A 20,062-nucleotide genomic window follows, 5' to 3' on the forward strand; every position below is an offset into this window, starting at 1 on the left:
ACAAAAAATGTCGCCAAAAAGATTGGAAAGTTGCCAGATTTATTGACAAAGTCGCCAAATTGGTCACACTGCTGATGATGGTGCTATATTTCGCCCATAAAACCCTCTAAGAAAACATCCAAATACCGCCAACAATACTCCACTTACCGTATTTTTCGGACTATAAGAAAGTGCGCCTTATAACCAACCCAGTGCGCCTAATGTACGGAATGATTTTGGTCTTGCTTACTGACCTCAAAGCTATTTCATTTGGTACATGGTGAAAAGATAAGTGTGACCAGTAGATGGCAGTCACATGTAAGAGATACTTCCGAAGACTGCAATATGACTCAAGTAAACAACACCAACATTTTATATGTTTCATTAAAAATATCGAACATTACACACGGCGCTCCAAAATACTAGTAGTTGGTTGGGAGGTGTTTATTATCATTTGCAGAGAGTACACTGCATTATGCTCACCTGCTAAACACCTATCTCCTCGACGCTGAAGCGCTGACTACATGCGCTCTGAATACGCACTGCTGATTGGTTGTTGCCGCTCTGAATACGCACTGCTGATTGGTTGTTGCCGCTCTGAATACGCACTGCTGATTGGCTGTTACCGCTATGGTTGCAACCAATCAGATGGTTGTGTGGGGGGGACAATGCTGGGTGCTGTGTAGGAGACAGAGGCAGAAAGCACAGAAGCTTGTTAAGACTTAAGCTTAGGTGGCTACTTCATATGTTCGTGTGGAAACTCGTTCGGTACACCTCTGCACCGAACCGAAACCCCTATACCGAAACGGTTCAATACAAATACACGTACTGTTACACCCCTAATGATATACAGTATATCTCCTATTTGGCACTAGAGATTCCAGGTAGGAATCTTTGGGCACCTCACGATTCAATTTCGATTCAGGAGCTACGATTTGATTAAAAATCGATTATTGATGCATTTCTAATTTACATATAGAAATAAATTTTCACTTTTCTTTTTACTAAATAAGCAGTCAGCACTTGCAACGTTTAAAAACACTTCATTTGTAATAAGAAACAGTTTAGTTTATTCCCGTTACATTTATTAAATGATTGAAAACATGTGCAAAACTGGAACATAAGTGCCCCAAAATAAAGGAGCTGGTCGGATCTCTCTGTCAGGTAGTTCACAAACTTTCGCAAACTGAAAAGAATGCAAATAGATGCGTTGGTTCCACTTTGCATCCCTAAAATATAATATCAATATTTTCTTTTATATTTCGTAACATCTTTTACTGGTGTATTTTTACATGAAAAATAATATTTAAAATAATAAAATGTATGAAATATATAAATATAAAAACATTTATATATCATATTTTCAAACACATACATGGGAGTAGGTTAAAGACCTACTGAAATGAGATGTTCTTATTTAAACGGGGATAGCAGGTCCATTCTATGTGTCATACTTGATCATTTCGCGATATTGCCATATTTTTACTGAAAGGATTTAGTAGAGAACATCGACGATAAAGTTCGCAACATTTGGTCGCTAATAAAAAAAGCTTTGCCTGTACCGGAAGTAGCAGACGATGTGCGCGTTACGTCACGGGTTGTCGGGCTCCTCACATTGTTTATAATCATAGCCACCAGCAGCAAGAGCGCTTCGGACCGAGAAAGCGACGATTTACCCATTAATTTGAGCGAGGATGAAAGATTTGTAGATGAGGAAAATTAGAGTGAAGCACTAGGAAAAAAAAAAGGCGAGGGCAGTGGGAGCAATTCAGATGTTATTAGACACATTTACTAGGATAATTCTGGAAAATCCCTTATCTGCTTATTGTGCTACTAGTGTTTTAGTGAGATTATATGGTACCTGAAAGTCGGAGGCGTGTGTTGACCGCCAGTGTCTCTGATGGAAGCCATGGAGGAGCCAAGAAAGTAGCAGCTGCCTTTTTGACAGCTGCTGCAGGAAGACGCAAGCTCCCCTCATATCTCTGGTAAAAGCCTACTTATTACCACAATTTTCTCACCGAAACCTGCCGGTTGACATGTGGTCGGGAAACACGTTCACTTGACCGCTTTGTTCCATATTAAAGCTTCACAACAAACAAAGAAACACCGGCTGTGTTTTGGTTGCTAAAGGCAGCTGCAATCCACCGCTTTCAACCAACAACATTCTTCTTTGACGTCTCCATTATTAATTGAACGAATTGCAAAAGATTCAGCAACACAGATGTCCAAAATACTGTGTAATTATGCGAATAAATCGGACGACTTTTAGCCATGAGTGGTGCCTGGATATAATGTCCGCTCAAACCAATAACGTCACAAGCATGCGTCATCATTCCGCGACGTTTTCAACAGGAAACTTTGCGGGAAATTTAAAATTGCAATTTAGTAAACTAAACCGGCCGTATTGGCATGTGTTGCAATGTCAATATTTCATCATTGATATATAAACTATCAGACTGTGTGGTCGCTAGTAGTGGCTTTCAGTAGGCCTTTTAAAAGAACTGACAGACTCCAAAGTATGTCTTTAGGAGGATGTCATGGTGTGACAGCAGAGGTGCACAGGAGCTGGGAGGTGGTGGTGGTGCGGGAGACCAAAGCACAGCTGCTCTGTCACCCAATGAGAGCACGTCATCTCGCTCTTCCCCTTTTTCCCCGCTTTCCCACCATGTTCAATGATTAACCTGTTTGCCAATTGCATCTCACAACTCTATGAGGACACACGTCAAAATAAGCATTCTTACTACACTAAATGATTGCACAGCATTGCCGTCTCGTAATACTCTGTTCTACCCAAAGAGGCAACGGTGAGCCCAAAGAACCAATGCTCTTACTGAATAAGCTCTTTATGCTGACAAAATAGAGCTGGAAATATAAAATATGAAGAAGCCAGTGTGTGTGCCCATTATAGAGAAAACAAAGAAGCTCTGTTGTTGGGCATGGACTGTTTCTAATTTAATTACAACTGTGGCAACCAGTAAAGTAGCGCCTTTGGCTTCTTCTCATCCGTTTTTTTTCTCCCTCTGGTGTTCAGGAAAGGTCATCACTCCAGAGAAGATCCAGGAGGCAAAGGAAGTTTACCGGGAACACTTCCAGGATGATGTTTTTAACGAGAAAGGCTGGAACTACATTTTGGAAGTATGAGACTGACAGAATACCTGATAACTTGAATACATATCAGCCTTTTTTTGTTGTTTCATCTTTTGCATTTTGACAGAAATACGGTGGACACCTGCCTATAGAAATCAAGGCGGTGCCGGAGGGAAGCGTCATTCCTCGAGGCAACGTCCTGTTCACGGTGGAGAGCACAGATCCTGACTGCTACTGGCTCACCAACTGGGTGGAGGTACGTCCAGCACACTTATGTACGTAATGGTGGTCAATATTTAGAAAGAAGTGTGTGTTGCATGACTGGAGAAGAGGAACATATTTAAATAGCTGCTGAACTCTCACATACTGCACTGGCTCTCATCCACATACTAGCAGTTTAGCATGCACATACCGTAAATCAGCGGTTTCCTGAGTGTCGCCCATTTATTATTGGTTTGTGACACATTGTAGAAATAGTATTAAACAAGAAAAAAATGCTAAACTAGAGCATAAAGGCAGAAAATTGAATACAGATACAGTAGAACTTCAATATACGAACCTAATTGGTTCTTCAACAGGTTTTGTAAATGAAAGTTTGTATAGAGTTGCGAAATTCTGGGAATATTCAAAGACGGGAACTTTCCACGGGAATATATGGGAAATAATGGGAATGCAACATGCTAGATCTTGCAGCATGATTATTAGCTAAAACAACCTGATTTAATGCAAATTCAGTAGAATTTCAACCCTTGACTGTGCATTCCTCCGTCACGTGCAGTGCATTCTTCCATCACATGCACAGATAATTCCCAGCATGCTACACACTACAGCAGGGCTATTGAGGCCACACTAGTATTTCAGCCCAAGGACTTCATCCAGTCATGTAAGTTTTGATGATATTACTGGGGTAAATATATTTGATATATGGTATTTAAGTTTAATAGAGGTGTAATTGCTTGTTACTGTATGACTGTAGACTACAGACTTCCACTCAGGCTAGCTAGCTGTTCCTGTACGTTTTAAAGCAGTGGTCCCCAACCACTGCTTCCGATTGGTACTGGGCCGCAGAATAATTTTTTATTCATTTTTATTTATAAAAAAAAATAAACAATTTTTTTTTAAATAAATCAACATATAAAACACAATATACACTTACAATTAGTGCACCAACCAAAAAAACCTCCCTTTTTCATGACAAAAACGTTCATGACAAAGAAAAAAAGAAAAAAAAAAGATCCCCCTTTCCCCCCCGGGCCGCAGGACAAATTATTAAGTGTTGACCGGTCCGCGGATACAAAAAGGTTGGGGGCCACTGTGTTAAAGGATTTTGGGGCCAATATATCTAGCTAGCTATGTTTATGTACCACCACAGTCTCATAATGAACCAAAAATATTTATCCTTTTGCCGTGACGCAAATTTTCTCTATGTTAAATCCCATTCATTTATGTTAACAACGTGAGCAAGCCAAATTGACCTTTTTTGTGATCTGTATTGTTCAACCAGCAAATACTAAATCAAAACTCTGCCTTCTGGTCTGCTAGCCATTCTGTTGTCATACAACAATGTAGGTTATACCTTGATTTAGCAAGCTGATGGAGTGTCCATTTATTCATCTAGCCCAGGGGTGCCCACACTTTTTCTGCAGGCGAGCTACTTTTCAATTGACCAACTCGAGGGGATCTACCTCATTTATATATATCATTTATATTTATTTATTTATGAAAGAGACATTTTTGTAAACAAGTTAAATGTGTTTAATGATAATACAAGCATGTGTAACACATATAGATGTCTTTCTTTCACAAAGACAAGAATATAAGTTAGTGTATTACCTGATTCTGATGACTTGCATTGATTGGAATCAGACAGTAATGATGATAACGCCCACATTTTCAAATGGAGGAGAAAAAAAGTTGTCCTTTCTGTACAATACCATATGAAAGTGGTTGCTTTTTGGCATCTAATTCATCCAGCTTCCATATACTTTACAAGAAAAACATTGGCGGCAAATTCCGTAGCTTGCTTGATTGACATTCACGGCACCCGAGGGTCTTGTGAGATGACGCTGGCTGTTGCCAGTTCATTATTATGAAAAAATGACAGAGAGGAAGGCGAGAAACACTTTTTATTTCAACAGACTTTCGCGCCGTCCCTTCCGTCAAAACTCTAAAGGCCGAATGCACATTTCCTATCTTCACAATAAAAGCCCTGCTTCATGCTGCCTGCGCTAACAAAATAAGAGTCTCGGAAAGCTGGCGTGCACAAGTGATGTGCACGCCAGCTTTCTGAGGGATCGCTTGTGCACGCCAGTTTTCCGAGACTCTGTATTTAGTTAGCGCAGGCAGCATGAAGCAGGGCTTTTATTGTGAAGATAGGAAATGTGCAGTCGGCCTTTAGAGTTTTGACGGAAGGTACGGCGCGAGAGTCTGTTGAAATAAAAAGTGTTTCTCGCCTTCCTCTCGGTCATATTTTCATAATAATGATCTTGCAGTAGCCAGCGTCATCTCACAGGACCCTCCGGTACCGTGAATGTAATTTAAGTGACGTCTTGGTGAAGATTGATGATCACTCATTTTTAGGTCTATTTTTTTTAAAAGCCTGGCTCGAGATCGACTGACACAACCCCCCCGGTCGACTGGTAGCTCGCGATCGACGAAATGGGCACCCCTGTTCTAGCCTATTTCTATTCATTTATCCATCAGTAAAATATTTTATAAGACTACTCCAATTTTTTAGCTGACAATTTTTTTCTGTGTATGGCATAGCATTGGTGTTTTACAAGAATAAATAAATACAAACAGAATAATGCCACGTACACCATCTGATGTGTGGAGATATTTAACCCCAGCTAATGTAGGCGGAAAGACTGCGTACGTTTGCAAACACTGTGCAAAGAGCTACGTCAAAGATGCCACAAAGACACAGAAAAGTGCCCAATAATATATCATTATTGTAATTCCCCATTAATTCCCATGGACGGTGTCCAACTTTGAATAATCAAAAAATGGGCAATATATACATTTTTTTTTAATGAAATCAACATAAATAAACACAAGATACACTTTCAATTAGTGCATCAACCCCCCCAAAAATACCTTCCTTCCCCCATTCACACTCATCCACACCCACTCACATATAAGGGGTTGTTTCTTTCTGCTACCAATAGTCTGCAAAGGAAACACAGTCCCTGAAGCACACATGATTGTGTGTGCCGCTGGTCCACTAACATTTTCATTAATTACTATTTTTTATGTAATTGTTTTTATATTGTTTTACTTTCTTTTTTATCCAAGAAAAGGTTTTTATTTATTTATGTTATTTTATTTTATTTATAAAAAAAAAAAAAAAGGTCAATATTTCCAAACTTCCCGAGCTTAACTTCCTGTGGTAAATTTCCGGAAACTTTCCACCCCTTTCCAACCCTAATAGTGATGCAAATATTCTCCATAAGAAACAATGTAAATATGAAAGAGTTTTTTTGATGCCCTCACAAACACCCAGAAATCACACAAATACAATAATAAACATTTAAAAAAAGGGAAATCGACTTACATGATATTAAGATGATTCTGATTAACATCAGCAAAGTCCTCTTGTGAGCTGCTCCTTATGGAGAAGACAGAGAGAGAGAGAGAAGGGATCTGTCTGTTCGTCTGCATCTTCTCTGATTTTTCCACGCAGACTGAGAGCGAGCAACTGCTCTCCAGCGTAAACGGACCATGACCAAAAAGCTCACCCAGGAAGTACCAAAAAGTGGGGGGGCTGCTGAGAAGGGATGATGTATTTTGCAGTGGCTCTGCTGGAATGTGACCATTTTTAATATATTAGCCACCGATGGCATCTTAGTTTGTAGTAGTCTGGTTTGCTCAACTTTCCGTTTTATATTTGTGAAATCTGTGATTTCGAGCCGAGGGAAACCCAACTCCGCTAAATCAGGTTGCAAGCCCTGGGCCTTTCGGAACCTGACTCCCCAGAAAGAACTGTTGCTGACTCAACTCTGCTGCTGAACATATGATGATGGACGAAATGAGCACGGCCTTTTAACATCTTGAGTCCATAGTCTCAGGCACGGTTAGAAAGGAGAGAGCAGCTGGTCTGGTGCTGTTTGATTACAAAATTTGGACCCGTGGCGAGGTGACTGCTAAGCTGGAGCGCTCTGCTAATGCTCACGATAGCGAGCTAACCGACCTGCGTTTTACCGTTAGCAAACTCACTATTACTGTGGACTTCTTTCCAAGAAATATGAGGATCTAGAAAGTCGCTCGAGGTGGAACAATATTCGTGTGATGGGTCTTCCTGAGGGCTGTGAAGGAGCTCGTCCTACTGAGTTCACAGCCCAGCTCCTGGTCTAAAAGGGGGGTCCATTTAAAGGCTAGAGTATACAAATAAGTTTTAAGATGGAACTTAAATGCTTCTACTGAGGTAGCATCTCTAACTGTTACCGGGACGGCATTCGATAGTACTGAAGCCCGAATAGAAAACGCTCTATAGGCTGCAGACTTTTTTTGGGCTCTAGGAATCACTAATAAGTCGGAGTTCTTTGAACGCAGATTTCTTGCCGGGACATATGGTACAATACAATCAGCAAGATAGGATGGAGCTAGACCGTGTAGTATTTTATACCTAAGTAAGTGTGCCTTATAGTCCGAAAAATACGCTACTTTTTAAAATATATCCCAAAATATGTTGTTTTTTTACTTGCACATAATGTAAAATTGTGAACAATTGGGTCAGTTGCTAGTGTGGTTGTGTCCTCCGGGTGTAGACGCTTTATATAATATGATAAGGCGCACTGTCGATTTTTGAGAAAATGAAAGGATTTTAAGTGCGCCTTGTAGTCCAAAAAATACGGTATTTATTTTTGTATCCCAAATTATCTACGCTATTAGCCTTACATGAGACATGATGTGTGACCATATACCATCTTTCTCAAATGGTTGCACCACAGAGGTCACTGACATATTTGTCGTAATCTTGCAAACATGGACAAACAAAGTCAAACTCTTAAGCCTTTTTAATTCATTGTGAGTGATTGTCATCTTTACATGACAGCGGAAGGGTGTGTCGTGCGGCTTGATTGATTGATTGATTGAGAGCTTTACAAGACAGCGAAAAGGCCGCTTGTTTGCATGGCAGATTCTCGTCTGTTGGTGTGGAATGGAATTAGGGGCATGGAGGAAATGTCTTGTTGGTTTAGGGAAGAGATATTCAACCGGCATCATAGTTACTTTTAGTACATAACATACTGTATACCTGGACTGTCCCTTCTCTTTCTATCAGACCCTCCTGGTGCAGATCTGGTACCCAGTCACAGTGGCAACTAACTCGAGGGAGCAGAAGAAGATCCTCGCCAAGTATCTCCTGGAGACATCCGGGAACTTGAAGGGACTGGAGTACAAACTCCACGACTTTGGCTACCGAGGTGTCTCCTCACAAGAGGTACTGATGATGACACCCCATTAAACTCCCAATGCATTATTTATCTATATCGGTCGCTGTCTACCTTTTGCAGACTGCAGGCATTGGCGCCTCTGCTCACTTGGTCAATTTCAAGGGCACAGACACAGTCGCTGGCATCGGAGTCATTAAGAAGTACTACGGCACCAAGGACCCAGTACCTGGCTTCTCTGTACCTGCTGCAGAACACAGGTACACACACGTAAACACACCTTTTGATCGTGTCAGTCCAGCAAGTACACTACTACTCTGTGGTAAAAAAAACATCTCTTTATTCAAAAAAAACATTCTTTTGGAGTAAAGAGTGCATGCCAAAGCCGTAGGGGGTGCTGTAATCAATAACTACAAGGCCATTTTAGCCCCTAAAGAACTTTGTGAAGGTCTGGAAAAGGCACAACAGTGATGGTAATGATAGTGTTGTAGAGCTACTTCTGAACGTTCTTCTTATATCCTCCTGACAACCAATGTCCACTGCAGTGGACATTTGGCTTTTGAATAACGGGGCTTTTTTTTACCTTCAAAATAGATCAAAAACAGATGTCCACTGGATTGGACTTTTGGGTTTTGCATTATAGGGTTTGTTAGTTGTCGTCTTTTTTTTGTTATTGACTATAGAAATTGACCAAAAACAAATGTCCATTGCAGTAGAACTTTGGGTTTTGCATTATAGGGCATATTTCCATGAAGTAGAACTCTGACAAAACAAATGTCCACCAGAATGGACATTTATTGTTCGCATAACTTTTTTTCTTTTCAAAAATGTGTAACTCTTTATAGCAACGGACCAAAAAGAAATGTGCACTGCAGTGGACATTTGGGTTTTGCATTACAGGGTCTGTTTTCTTCTTTAAACAGGTTTAACCCCGACATAAGTAATTGACCAAAAACAAACGTCCACTGCAGTGGACATTTGGATTTTGCATAGTAAGGCATTTTTTCCCAGAATTGTAAGAAATGGGCCAAAAACAAATGTCCACTGCAGTGGACGGTGGCCAGTTGACAAAGGATGTATACTGTATATATTATTAATAATATTGTTAGTAGAATTTGTATTGTATTATTATACCAAATAGTAATGTTTTTATTATGATGTAATTTATAATGTTTGTATTAATAAACCTATTAATAATACAGTTATAAAATGTATAGCTATGTAATTGCAAACAAGATAACCTTAACGAAGAAAGTCATGTTTGACTGCCATGATGGTAGTAATAAAGTTGCTCTATGAATGAATAGACATAAAAAAATACATCACAAAATAAAAAATATACTGTATATATTAACATAATATATATATAAGTTTATATACATATGTGTGTATATATATTCATACACACACACATAATGTATACGTATCTGTATATATATACACATAAAATGTATATGTACATATATATATATGTTTGTATGTATATATATATAAATATATACTTACACACATATATGTACATCTACATTATGTGTGTGTATATAAATATAGATATATATATACACAATGTATGTATACATATGTCTTGATTGGATTATCCAGAGAATAGTGCTCGATACCGTGGTAGAGCGCAATATGTAGGTGTGGGAAAAATGACAAGACTACTTCATCTCTACAGAACTGTTTCATGAGGGGTTCCCTCAATCATTGAGGGAACCCCTCATGAAACAGTTCTGTAGAGATGAAGTAGTCTTGTCATTTTTCCCACACCCACATATATGTATATATATATATATATATATATATATATATATATATATATATATATATATATACATATATACATACATATGTATGTATATATATGTATACATATGTGTGTATATTAGGTTAGATTAGATTAGATAGTACTTTATTTATTCCGTCAGGAGAGTTCCTTCAGGAAAATAAAAATTTTCAGTACAATCCCATTCAAGTTTAGACAAACATTACAGGGAGACAGAACAGGATCGCTGACGGGTCTGCCGGCTTCCAGGGGGGGGTGGGAGAAAAAAAATAGAAGATTAAAATAAAATAAAATAAAAATCGGTCTTAGCCTGGGCCCTGGAGAGGGGGTGCAGACTGAGGCCAAGGGAAAAAGACAACAACTCATAACCCATGTGTATATATATATATATATATATATATGTGTGTGTATATATATATATATATATATACACACACACACACATATATATATATATATATATATATATATATATATATATATATATATATATATATATATATATATATATACACGTGTGTGTATATATATATATATATATATATATATGTGTGTGGGTGTATACATATATTTGATAAATTATGAAAATTAAAAATAATATTAATACTATTAAAATAAGGATAGCACATCTTCCCTGTATCAACCTTTGCAGTAATAAAAGCCGCTGGGTGCGCATTAGTTTATCATCCGTGGTCGAAGTTTTCCCGCAGACATCTGCTGTGTGTCCCCACTCTCCTTGCCGTGTGTCTCTTTGTGCTGTGATTGGCTAGAGGGGACGATTCCTGATTGGCTGTCGCTCGCGATGTCTGGTTTCCCCCCTATGTACACACATGCATGCTGTTGTTTTATGGTGGCAAGTCAATTAGGACATGCGGACCCATGCTTCTCAAGTTACTGCTGCTTCGACGTGTCTTTCGGTGAAGAGTGGGGATGGTTGCCATGGCAACACACTCCACATTTGGAGTTTGAATGCACTGTGTCTTTAAATGTATTGATTCAGAGATACACTAGCTGGTGCTTACAGTGCTGCCCCCGTGTGGACACTATCAATAACTTATGAGGTGTCTCCCTTTAGCACCATCACCGCGTGGGGCAAGGACCACGAAAAAGACGCCTTCGAGCACATCATCAAGCAGTACCCCAACGTGCCCGTCTCCATCGTCAGCGACAGCTACGACATCTACAATGCCTGCGAGAAGATCTGGGGCGAGGACCTCCGCGAGCTCATCGAGAAGCGCAGCGCCGACGCTCCACTCGTCGTGCGGCCCGACTCAGGGAATCCACTGGATACAGTATTGAAGGTGTGCTCCCAAAAAAATAAATAAAAACAAATTCTGTTTGATTTGTATTCATGTTGTTTTTATTGACATGAAGGTTTTGGAGATCCTGGGTAGGAAGTTCCCCTATGTGGAGAACTCTCTAGGCTATAAGGTGCTGCCTCCTTATATCCGAGTCATCCAAGGAGACGGTGTGGACATTAACACACTACAAGAGGTACAGACTCTTAAAATCCTGTTTGCAGATCACTTTTCTGACAGCTGTGTGTCTTCTGATAGGTAGTGGAGGGCATGAAGCAGCACAAGTGGTCTGTCGAGAACGTTTCCTTCGGCTCCGGAGGGGCTCTGCTGCAGAAACTGACGCGAGATCTGCTCAACTGCTCCTTTAAATGCAGCTACGTGGTCACCAATGGACTCGGGGTGAGACCCAGGAAGCCCCACTTGGAACCAAAACATGGCGGGTGACACATCTTTTGCTGTGGGATACAGGTGAACGTGTTCAAGGACCCCGTGGCGGACCCCAACAAGAGGTCTAAGAAAGGTCGGCTATCTCTCCACCGGACTCAAAGCGGGGAGTTTGTCACTCTGGAGGAGGGCAAAGGTGACCTGGAGGAGTATGGCGTGGTAAGCTGTATCCACAATAACAGGAAGAATTCATAACCAGGTTTTTCCTGCATGCAGGTGGCGCTATAACCCTAGAGTATTAGGATATTGGAATCAATCAAGCGCCAGAAGATTATATAGGAACATCAACATTATTTTATATATATATACATACATACAAAGCCCATTTCAATATGAGTTGGGAAATTGTGTTGGATGTAAATATAATCAGAACACAATAATTTGCAAATCTTTTTCAACCCATATTCAGTTGAATGCACTACAAAGACATGATGTTGATGTTCAAACTCAATCCATCCATCCATCCATTTTATACCACTTATTCCCTTTTGGGTTCGCGGGGGGCGCTGGTGCCTATCTCAGCTACAACCGGGCGGTAGACGGGGTACACCCTGGACAAGTTGCCACCTCATCGCAGGGCCAACACAGATAGACAACATTCACACTCACATTCACACACTAAGGCCAGTTTAGTGTTGCCAATCAACCTATCCCCGGGTGCATGTCTTTGGAGGTGGGAGGGGCCTATCCCCAGGTGCATGTCTTTGGAAGTGGGAGGGGCCTAGATGCATGTCTTTGGAGGTGGGAAGGGCCTATCCCCAGGTGCATGTCTTTGGAGGTGGGAGGGGCCTAGGTGCATGTCTTTGGAGGTGGGAGGGGCCTAGGTGCATGTCTTTGGAAGTGGGAGGGGCCTAGGTGCATGTCTTTGGAGGTGGGAGGGGCCTATCCCCAGGTGCATGTCTTTGGAAGTGGGAGGGGCCTAGGTGCATGTCTTTGGAGGTGGGAGGGGCCTATCCCCAGGTGCATGTCTTTGGAAGTGGGAGGGGCCTATCCCCAGGTGCAGGACTTTGGAAGTGGGAGGGGCCTATCCCCAGGTGCATGACTTTGGAAGTGGGAGGGGCCTATCCCCAGGTGCATGTCTTTAGAGGTGGTAGGAAGCCGGACTACCCGGAGGGAACCCACGCAGTCTCGGGGAGAACATGCAAACTCCACACAGAAATATCCAGAGCCCGGGTTTGAACCCAAGACTACTCAGGACCTTCGTATTGTGAGGCACATGCACTAACCCCTGTACCACCGTGCTGCCCAATGAAACGCAAATTATGAAAGCACTGCATTGAATACCTTAAAAAGATGAGAAATGCTTTACTAATTTAATTAATTAATTCTACTTTTTTCCAGGACCTGCTGCACACAGTCTTCCTCAACGGCAAGATTGTCAAGACGTACACGTTCGACCAAATCAGAGACAATGCTAAGCTCAAAGAGAGCGAGCTCGAAGAGCTGCTGCACTGAGCACGCCGGTAAAGTCGGTTACCAATGAATGAATGACTGAATGAATTTCCCTCTCTTTCCTTCAACCATTCACCTCTTGGCCTCTGTGACGTCAAACCCCTTCAAAATGGAGGTCACGTGCACTGATATTACTCTTCCTCCCTTGAAATATACCGTGACTTCTCTTAAAATTTAAAATGTTTGTTCACCAGAGTGGGGGATGATGTAAAACTGGAAAAAAAAGAAAAGAAAAAGAGCTAGCTAAACCGGATGACGTGATTGGCTGAGAGCGTTGTCTCTTTTGTCATGAAGACTCCCAAGTGGAGGCATTTACCATATGAAGACACGCCCCTTAGAACCATTTCTTTTTAATAGCCAAGTTATTGTTCAAGACAAAAGAAAAGGCCAAACTCTTTATCAACCGGTGTCTGAATGTTTTGCACTATTAAAATAAAAAGTGTATCCAGGAAGGTACAGGACGGCCATTTTGTCCCTGATAGAGCATTCCCCTCGTTGTAAACACAGTGCTTTCCAAATACCACCAAGATGGAGAAGGAACGCATCGCACAAACTATCTTCACTGGAATGAAGAGGTGTGTGTGCGTGCGTGCGTGCGTGTGTGTGTGTTTTGGACGGTATTCCATTATGCAAATTGGAAGTCTGGGATTGGATGCTTCTTTTTCCACCTCCAAGGTATTTCCTGCAGAGGTTTTGGATTTTTCTCCCCTAGCGGTTTCGTTCGGCATCACAAAAGGCGTACAACAGGGGTGTCCAAAGAGTGTGGAACACGTATTTGACGCCCCTGATTATTGTACGAGTTGATGACATCACAGGTGTGAGCGTGAAGCATGTGACCAGCTAACTGACAGCTGTAGAATTTTTTTTTTTGTTGCTATTTTCTCCCGTCTAATAGAAACTGATTTTCAATCCTCTTATTTTTTCATATATATTATTAAAATGTTATTTGTCTTTTCAAAAACCAAAAATATTACTTTTCTGTTGCAGTGCATTAGTTGACACCAAATTGTAATGAGAGCGCCCGCGTGCCTTTTGTGCCATTCCAACCAATACAAACTTGGTTATATTATTATTTTATTATTTTATTATTACTGTCATTTCTAACATCTTTTACAGGCCGTCCAAAGTGCGGCCAGCTGCTTATTTAATTTACAGTGCCGCAATACTTTATATGAATCCACCTGCAACGGCAGCATAAAGGTAGAAATAATCGATGTACAGTACAGACCAAAAGTTCGGACACACCTTTTCTTCATTCAATGTGTTCTCTTTATTTTCATGCCTATTTACAAAACTATGAATGAACACATGTGGAGTTATGTACTTACGAAAAAAGGTGAAATAACTGAAAACATATTTTGTATTCTAGTTTCATCAAAATAGCCACCCTTTGCTCTGTTTGCTTTGCACACTCTTGGCATTCTCTCCATGAGCTTCAAGAAGTAATCACCTAAATTGGTTTTCACTTCACAGGTGTGCTTAGAATAATAAAAATAGATTTTATTTGTAAAAAAACACTTTACATTGAGTAAACCTCAAAGTGCTACAGTGTATTAACAAAAATAAAAATATAATTAAAATATAAAGTAGAACAGCCTAAAAGTTGGAAGTAGTATGCATTTATCTAAAAAAAAAAAAAAGATTTAAAAAAAAAAAAAGTTTTTAAGCCTTTTTTAAAAGCATCCACAGTCTGTGGTGCACTCAGGTGGTAAGGGAGAGCATTCCACAGACTGGGAGCAGCGGAACAGAAAGCCCGGTCGCCCATTGTTCGCTTGAAGCTCATCGAGAGAATGCCAAGAGTGTGCATAAATAAAACGCATTGAATGAGGAGAAAGCTTTTGGCCTGTGCTGTATGCTGGGTCTGGATTAGTTCTTGCCTCACCCCTTCACTTCAGGCGTGAGGGAAGCATGGTGTAGACCGGATATGATTCAGTACTATCTGCTCAAATATGCACCTTGGTGGTTGTTTGGGCACTTGCAGCGAGTCCTGGACACAGGAAGCCAAGCCCCAGTCCTTCATCCTTAGTCACACGCAGGATTCTCACGGGAATTAAGCAAACAAATCCATCCAGACCCACTGAAATAACCTTTCAGCCTGTTTGTAGAATAATCCCACACTGTCTCTAGTTGTCACTGTCACAGCCCGCCTGTGATGTCACTCTCCATTCCCTGCGACCTGAAGTAGCGTCACACTGTTAAAATCACTTCGGTTTCCTACTGAAGACACTTTTGTTTTTGTAGTCCAGTGTTAAAATTGTATCACTTTGATACCGTTTGTGTTTTTACCTCAGTTGCGAATACTTTTGTACGGTACAGTTCTTGACTAAATCAAGCGGCCATACTGCCTTTCTCGACGTGGCCAGTTTGACTGAAAGTAGACCAGGGAGAAAAAAATACAACACCTTTTTCTCCTCTCTGTTTTCTACCTACAAAATATGGATTGATTGGACGTGTTTGAGAGTGCGTGTGTTGTCGTCAGGATGATAATTATTTCTTTCCTTGTTGACTTCCCGGTGTGTATATGTCGGTCGTCCCGGACTCCTCACCGACGCATTTAAACACACCCACCTCGCTATCTTGTCAACAACACAGACGCCACCTGTCAGTTTGTCATTGGTCTGTGTGGCTGTAATTGTACACATCGCATCTTCAAATACTAAATACACTCAAGTGGACATTATTTTACAGTTAACTTGTGTGTGTGTTTTTTTTAAATCCCAGCGTGTGTTTTAAATGGATTGGTTTGAATTAAAGTAAAATAAATAGTGCAGTTCAATTTAGCACATAGATTGTTAGTGTTTTTGCAGGAGGGCTTTAATAAAACGGGAAGATTTTATACCGTAAAGGATCTTTGACAGCATATTTACATTAGGTTCTTTATAAACAGGATGATATTTTACCTTTAAAAATGCAAAAAAGCATGTCATAGATCCTTTAACTACAAACCCCGTTTCCATGTGAGTTGGGAAATTGTGTTAGATGTAAATATAAACAGAATACAATGATTTGCAAATCCTTTTTAACCCATATTCAGTTGAATATGCTACAAAGACAACATATTTGATGTTCAAACTTATAAACAATTTTTTTTGTGCAAATAATTAACTTAGAATTTCATGGCTGCAACACGTGCCAAAGTAGTTGGGAAAGGGCATGTTCACCACTGTGTTACGTCGCCGTTTCTTTTAGCAACACTCAATAAACGTTTGGGAACTGAGGAAACTAATTGTTGAAGCTTTGAAAGTGGAATTGTTTCCCATTCTTGTTTTATGTAGAGCTTCACTCGTTCAACAGTCCGGGGTCTCTGCTGTCGTGTTTTACGCTTCATAATGCGCCACACATTTTCCATGGGAGACAGGTCTGGACTGCAGGCAGGCCAGGAAAGTACCCGCACTCTTTTTTTTATGAAGCCACGCTGTTGTAACACGTGCTGAATGTGGCTTGGCATTGTTTTGCTGAAATAAGCAGGGGCGTCCATGAAAAAGACGGCGCTTAGATGGCAGCATATGTTGTTCCAAAACCTGTATGTACCTTTCAGCATTAATGGTGCCTTCACAGATGTGTAAGTTACCCATGCCTTGGGCACTAATGCACCCCCATACCATCACACATGCTGGCTTTTACACTTTGAGTCGATAACAGTCTGGATGGTTTGCTTCCCCTTTGGTCCGGATGACACGATGTCGAATATTTTCAAAAACTATTTGAAATGTGGACTCGTCAGACCACAGAACACTTTTCCACTTTGCATCAGTCCATCTTAAATGATCTCGGGCCCAGAGAAGCCGTCAGCGTTTCTGGATGTTGTTGATAAATGGCTTTCGCTTTGCATAGTAGAGCTTTAACTTGCACTTACAGATGTAGCAACTAACTCTATTTAGTGGCAGTGGTTTTCTGAAGTGTTACTGAGCCCATGTGGTGATATCCTTTAGAGATTGATGTCTGTTTTTGATACAGTGCCGTCTGAGGGATGGAAGGTCACGGTCATTCAATGTTGGTTTCCGGCCATGCCGCTTACATGGAGTGATTTCTCCAGATTCTCTGAACTTTTTGATGATATTATGGAGCGTAGATGTTGAAATCCCTCAATTTCTTGCAATTGCACTTTGAGAAAGGTTGTTCTTAAACTGTTTGACTATTTGCTCACGCAGTTGTGGACAAAGGGGTGTACCTCGCCCCATCCTTTCTTGTGAAAGACTGAGCATTTTTTGGGAAGCTGTTTTTATAGCCAATCATGGCACCCACCTGTTCCCAATTAGCCTGCACACCTGTGGAATGTTCCAAATAAGTGTTTGATGAGCATTCCTCAACTTTATCAGTATTTATACCCACCTTTCCCAACTTCTTTGTCACGGGTTGCTGGCATCAAATTCTAAAGTTAATGATTATTTGCAAAAAAAAAAGTTTATGAGTTTGAACATCAAATATGTTGTCTTTGTAGCATATTCAACTGAATATGGCTTGAAAAGGATTTGCAAATCATTGTATTCTGTTTATATTTACATCCAACACAATTTCCCAACTCATATGGAAACAGGGTTTGTAACAGTAGTGCACTATTGATTTTGCAGTCGGTCCTTAAAAGAAGTTATTTTTTCACATAAAGGATCTAAGATCACATTTTAACAGTAAGTTTGATTGAGTTTTGAGATAGGCTTTAAAAGATGATGATTTTGTCAAAGATTATGTGACCATATTTTGAATAACTTTTTTAAAATAGGCTCTTAAAAATGAATGAATGCGTCATAAAGGATCTTTGACTAGAGTATTTTAAAATAGGCTCTTTAAAAAGTGATAATTTAGTTATGTAAAGGATCTTGCAGTAGGTTCTTTTAAAAAGAGTTTATCATCTAAACTACAGCCCGTGGGCCAAGTGCGGCCCGCCCGTGTCTTCAGTTTGGCCCACAAGATGTCATGAGTTTAATAAGGGGTGCTGCCAAACATGTCTGAATTATTCATACAGACAAAAACAAGCCAGGCTAAATGAAGTTCGTACAATCCAAATCTGCTTGCTGCAAATTTGCTAACATCTTGTAGACAATGTGAGTAAATCAAGACAATGACCATGGATTTAAGCTTGAAGTGAATATGGAACAGGCTTTTATTGTGATTGTACATTAAGAACAACAAAATTGTGGGATATAGCAAAGTATTTTTTAATGACCTAATGCAAACAACCTTCCCTAGTCATAGCGGAGAAATAAATGCAGCGAACATAAAGGTCAACTCACATGGTCACACAACACAAACTGCTCACTGAACTTGGTTGATGTTATAAAACACCAGACTTATCCATGTTGGCGCATTTTAGCTGCTTGATTTTTCTGTTCCATTACAAAACTTTGAGGAGGTCACCACGGAAGTAAACAAGGTAGGACTCGAACTTTCACATTCTCTTAAAATCCAATAATAATTATACATCCATTATAAACACATTATGTATATATACACATATATATATATACACACTAATATATATACACATATATATATATATATAGTGTGTGTGTATATATATATATATACACACACACACACATGTATATATATGTTGTGTGTATATATATATATACACACACACACATGTATATATATGTTGTGTGTATATATATATATACACACACACACATGTATACATATATGTGTGTGTGTGTGCGTATATATATATACACACAAATATAAGTGTATATATATATATATGTGTGTATATATATAGATGTATATATATATATATTAATGTGTGTCTATATATGTATATATATAATACATATATATATATCAGTGTGTATATATTTGTGTGTGTGTATATATATGCACAAATATATACACTCATATATATATATATATATATATATATATATATATATATATATATATATTAGCCCAAAGTGCCCCCATGGTCAAAAACTGCTTATCTCAACTGACTAACATTTTAGAAATAGGCTCTAAAAAATGAATGATTTGGTCATGTGAAGTGTAAACGATCTTTGATGACCATTTTTGCAGTAGGTCTTTTAAAAATAAGATGATTTTGTTTTATAAAGGATCTTTGATCAGCATTTTTAAGTTACCGGTAGGCCCCATAAAATGGATGATCGGGTCAAAAAGGATCCTTGACTCGCATTTTTTTTAAATAGGCTTTAAAAAAGTGGATGACTTTATTAAATATTTGAAAAGCCTTTTCAAACTAGACCCTTAAAATGAATGATTGGGTCATAAAGGATCTTTGACTAGCATTTTTTTAAATAAGATCTTAAATAGGGATGCTTTTGTTGTATAAAGGATCTCTGACAAGTTTTTTTGCAATAGACCCTTTAAAAAATACGACAATTTTATTACGTAAACGATCTTTGCCTGCAATGTTTATATACATATAAAAAAATCTTATGAAAAGTTAAAATATTTGGTCATGTACATGATTTTTGACGACCTTTTTTTTCAGTATGTCTTTTGAAAAATGTGTTTTATAAAGAATCCGTGATCCGCATTTCTGAAATAGGTTCTTAAAAAGGGGATGGATGCAAAAGGACCTACTGTAAAAATGCTGGTCAAAGATCCTTTATGCAACAGAAGCATTACATTGTAAAGAGCCTACTGTAAAAATGCAGGTCAAAGATCCTTTATGC

The 20,062-nt window shown here is 39.5% G+C and overlaps 1 protein-coding gene across 1 annotated transcript in view; it reads left to right on the plus strand.

Moving 5' to 3' along the window:
- Positions 1–16,128, plus strand: part of nampt1 (nicotinamide phosphoribosyltransferase 1) — a 28,508-nt gene extending 12,380 nt beyond the window's left edge. Inside the window, exons 3-11 of the mRNA XM_061914309.1 lie at positions 3,011–3,114; positions 3,194–3,322; positions 8,348–8,506; positions 8,580–8,716; positions 11,318–11,543; positions 11,617–11,736; positions 11,799–11,939; positions 12,009–12,143; positions 13,326–16,128. Coding sequence (XP_061770293.1) covers positions 3,011–3,114; positions 3,194–3,322; positions 8,348–8,506; positions 8,580–8,716; positions 11,318–11,543; positions 11,617–11,736; positions 11,799–11,939; positions 12,009–12,143; positions 13,326–13,439 — 1,265 coding nt within the window. The 3' untranslated portion in view covers positions 13,440–16,128. The remainder of the gene's footprint in view (positions 1–3,010; positions 3,115–3,193; positions 3,323–8,347; positions 8,507–8,579; positions 8,717–11,317; positions 11,544–11,616; positions 11,737–11,798; positions 11,940–12,008; positions 12,144–13,325) is intronic.
- The last annotated feature ends 3,934 nt before the right edge of the window (positions 16,129–20,062 follow it).

This window comes from Nerophis ophidion, linkage group LG10 (genome assembly GCF_033978795.1).
Source record: "Nerophis ophidion isolate RoL-2023_Sa linkage group LG10, RoL_Noph_v1.0, whole genome shotgun sequence".
In the NCBI taxonomy this organism is placed as follows: Eukaryota; Metazoa; Chordata; class Actinopteri; order Syngnathiformes; family Syngnathidae; genus Nerophis; species Nerophis ophidion.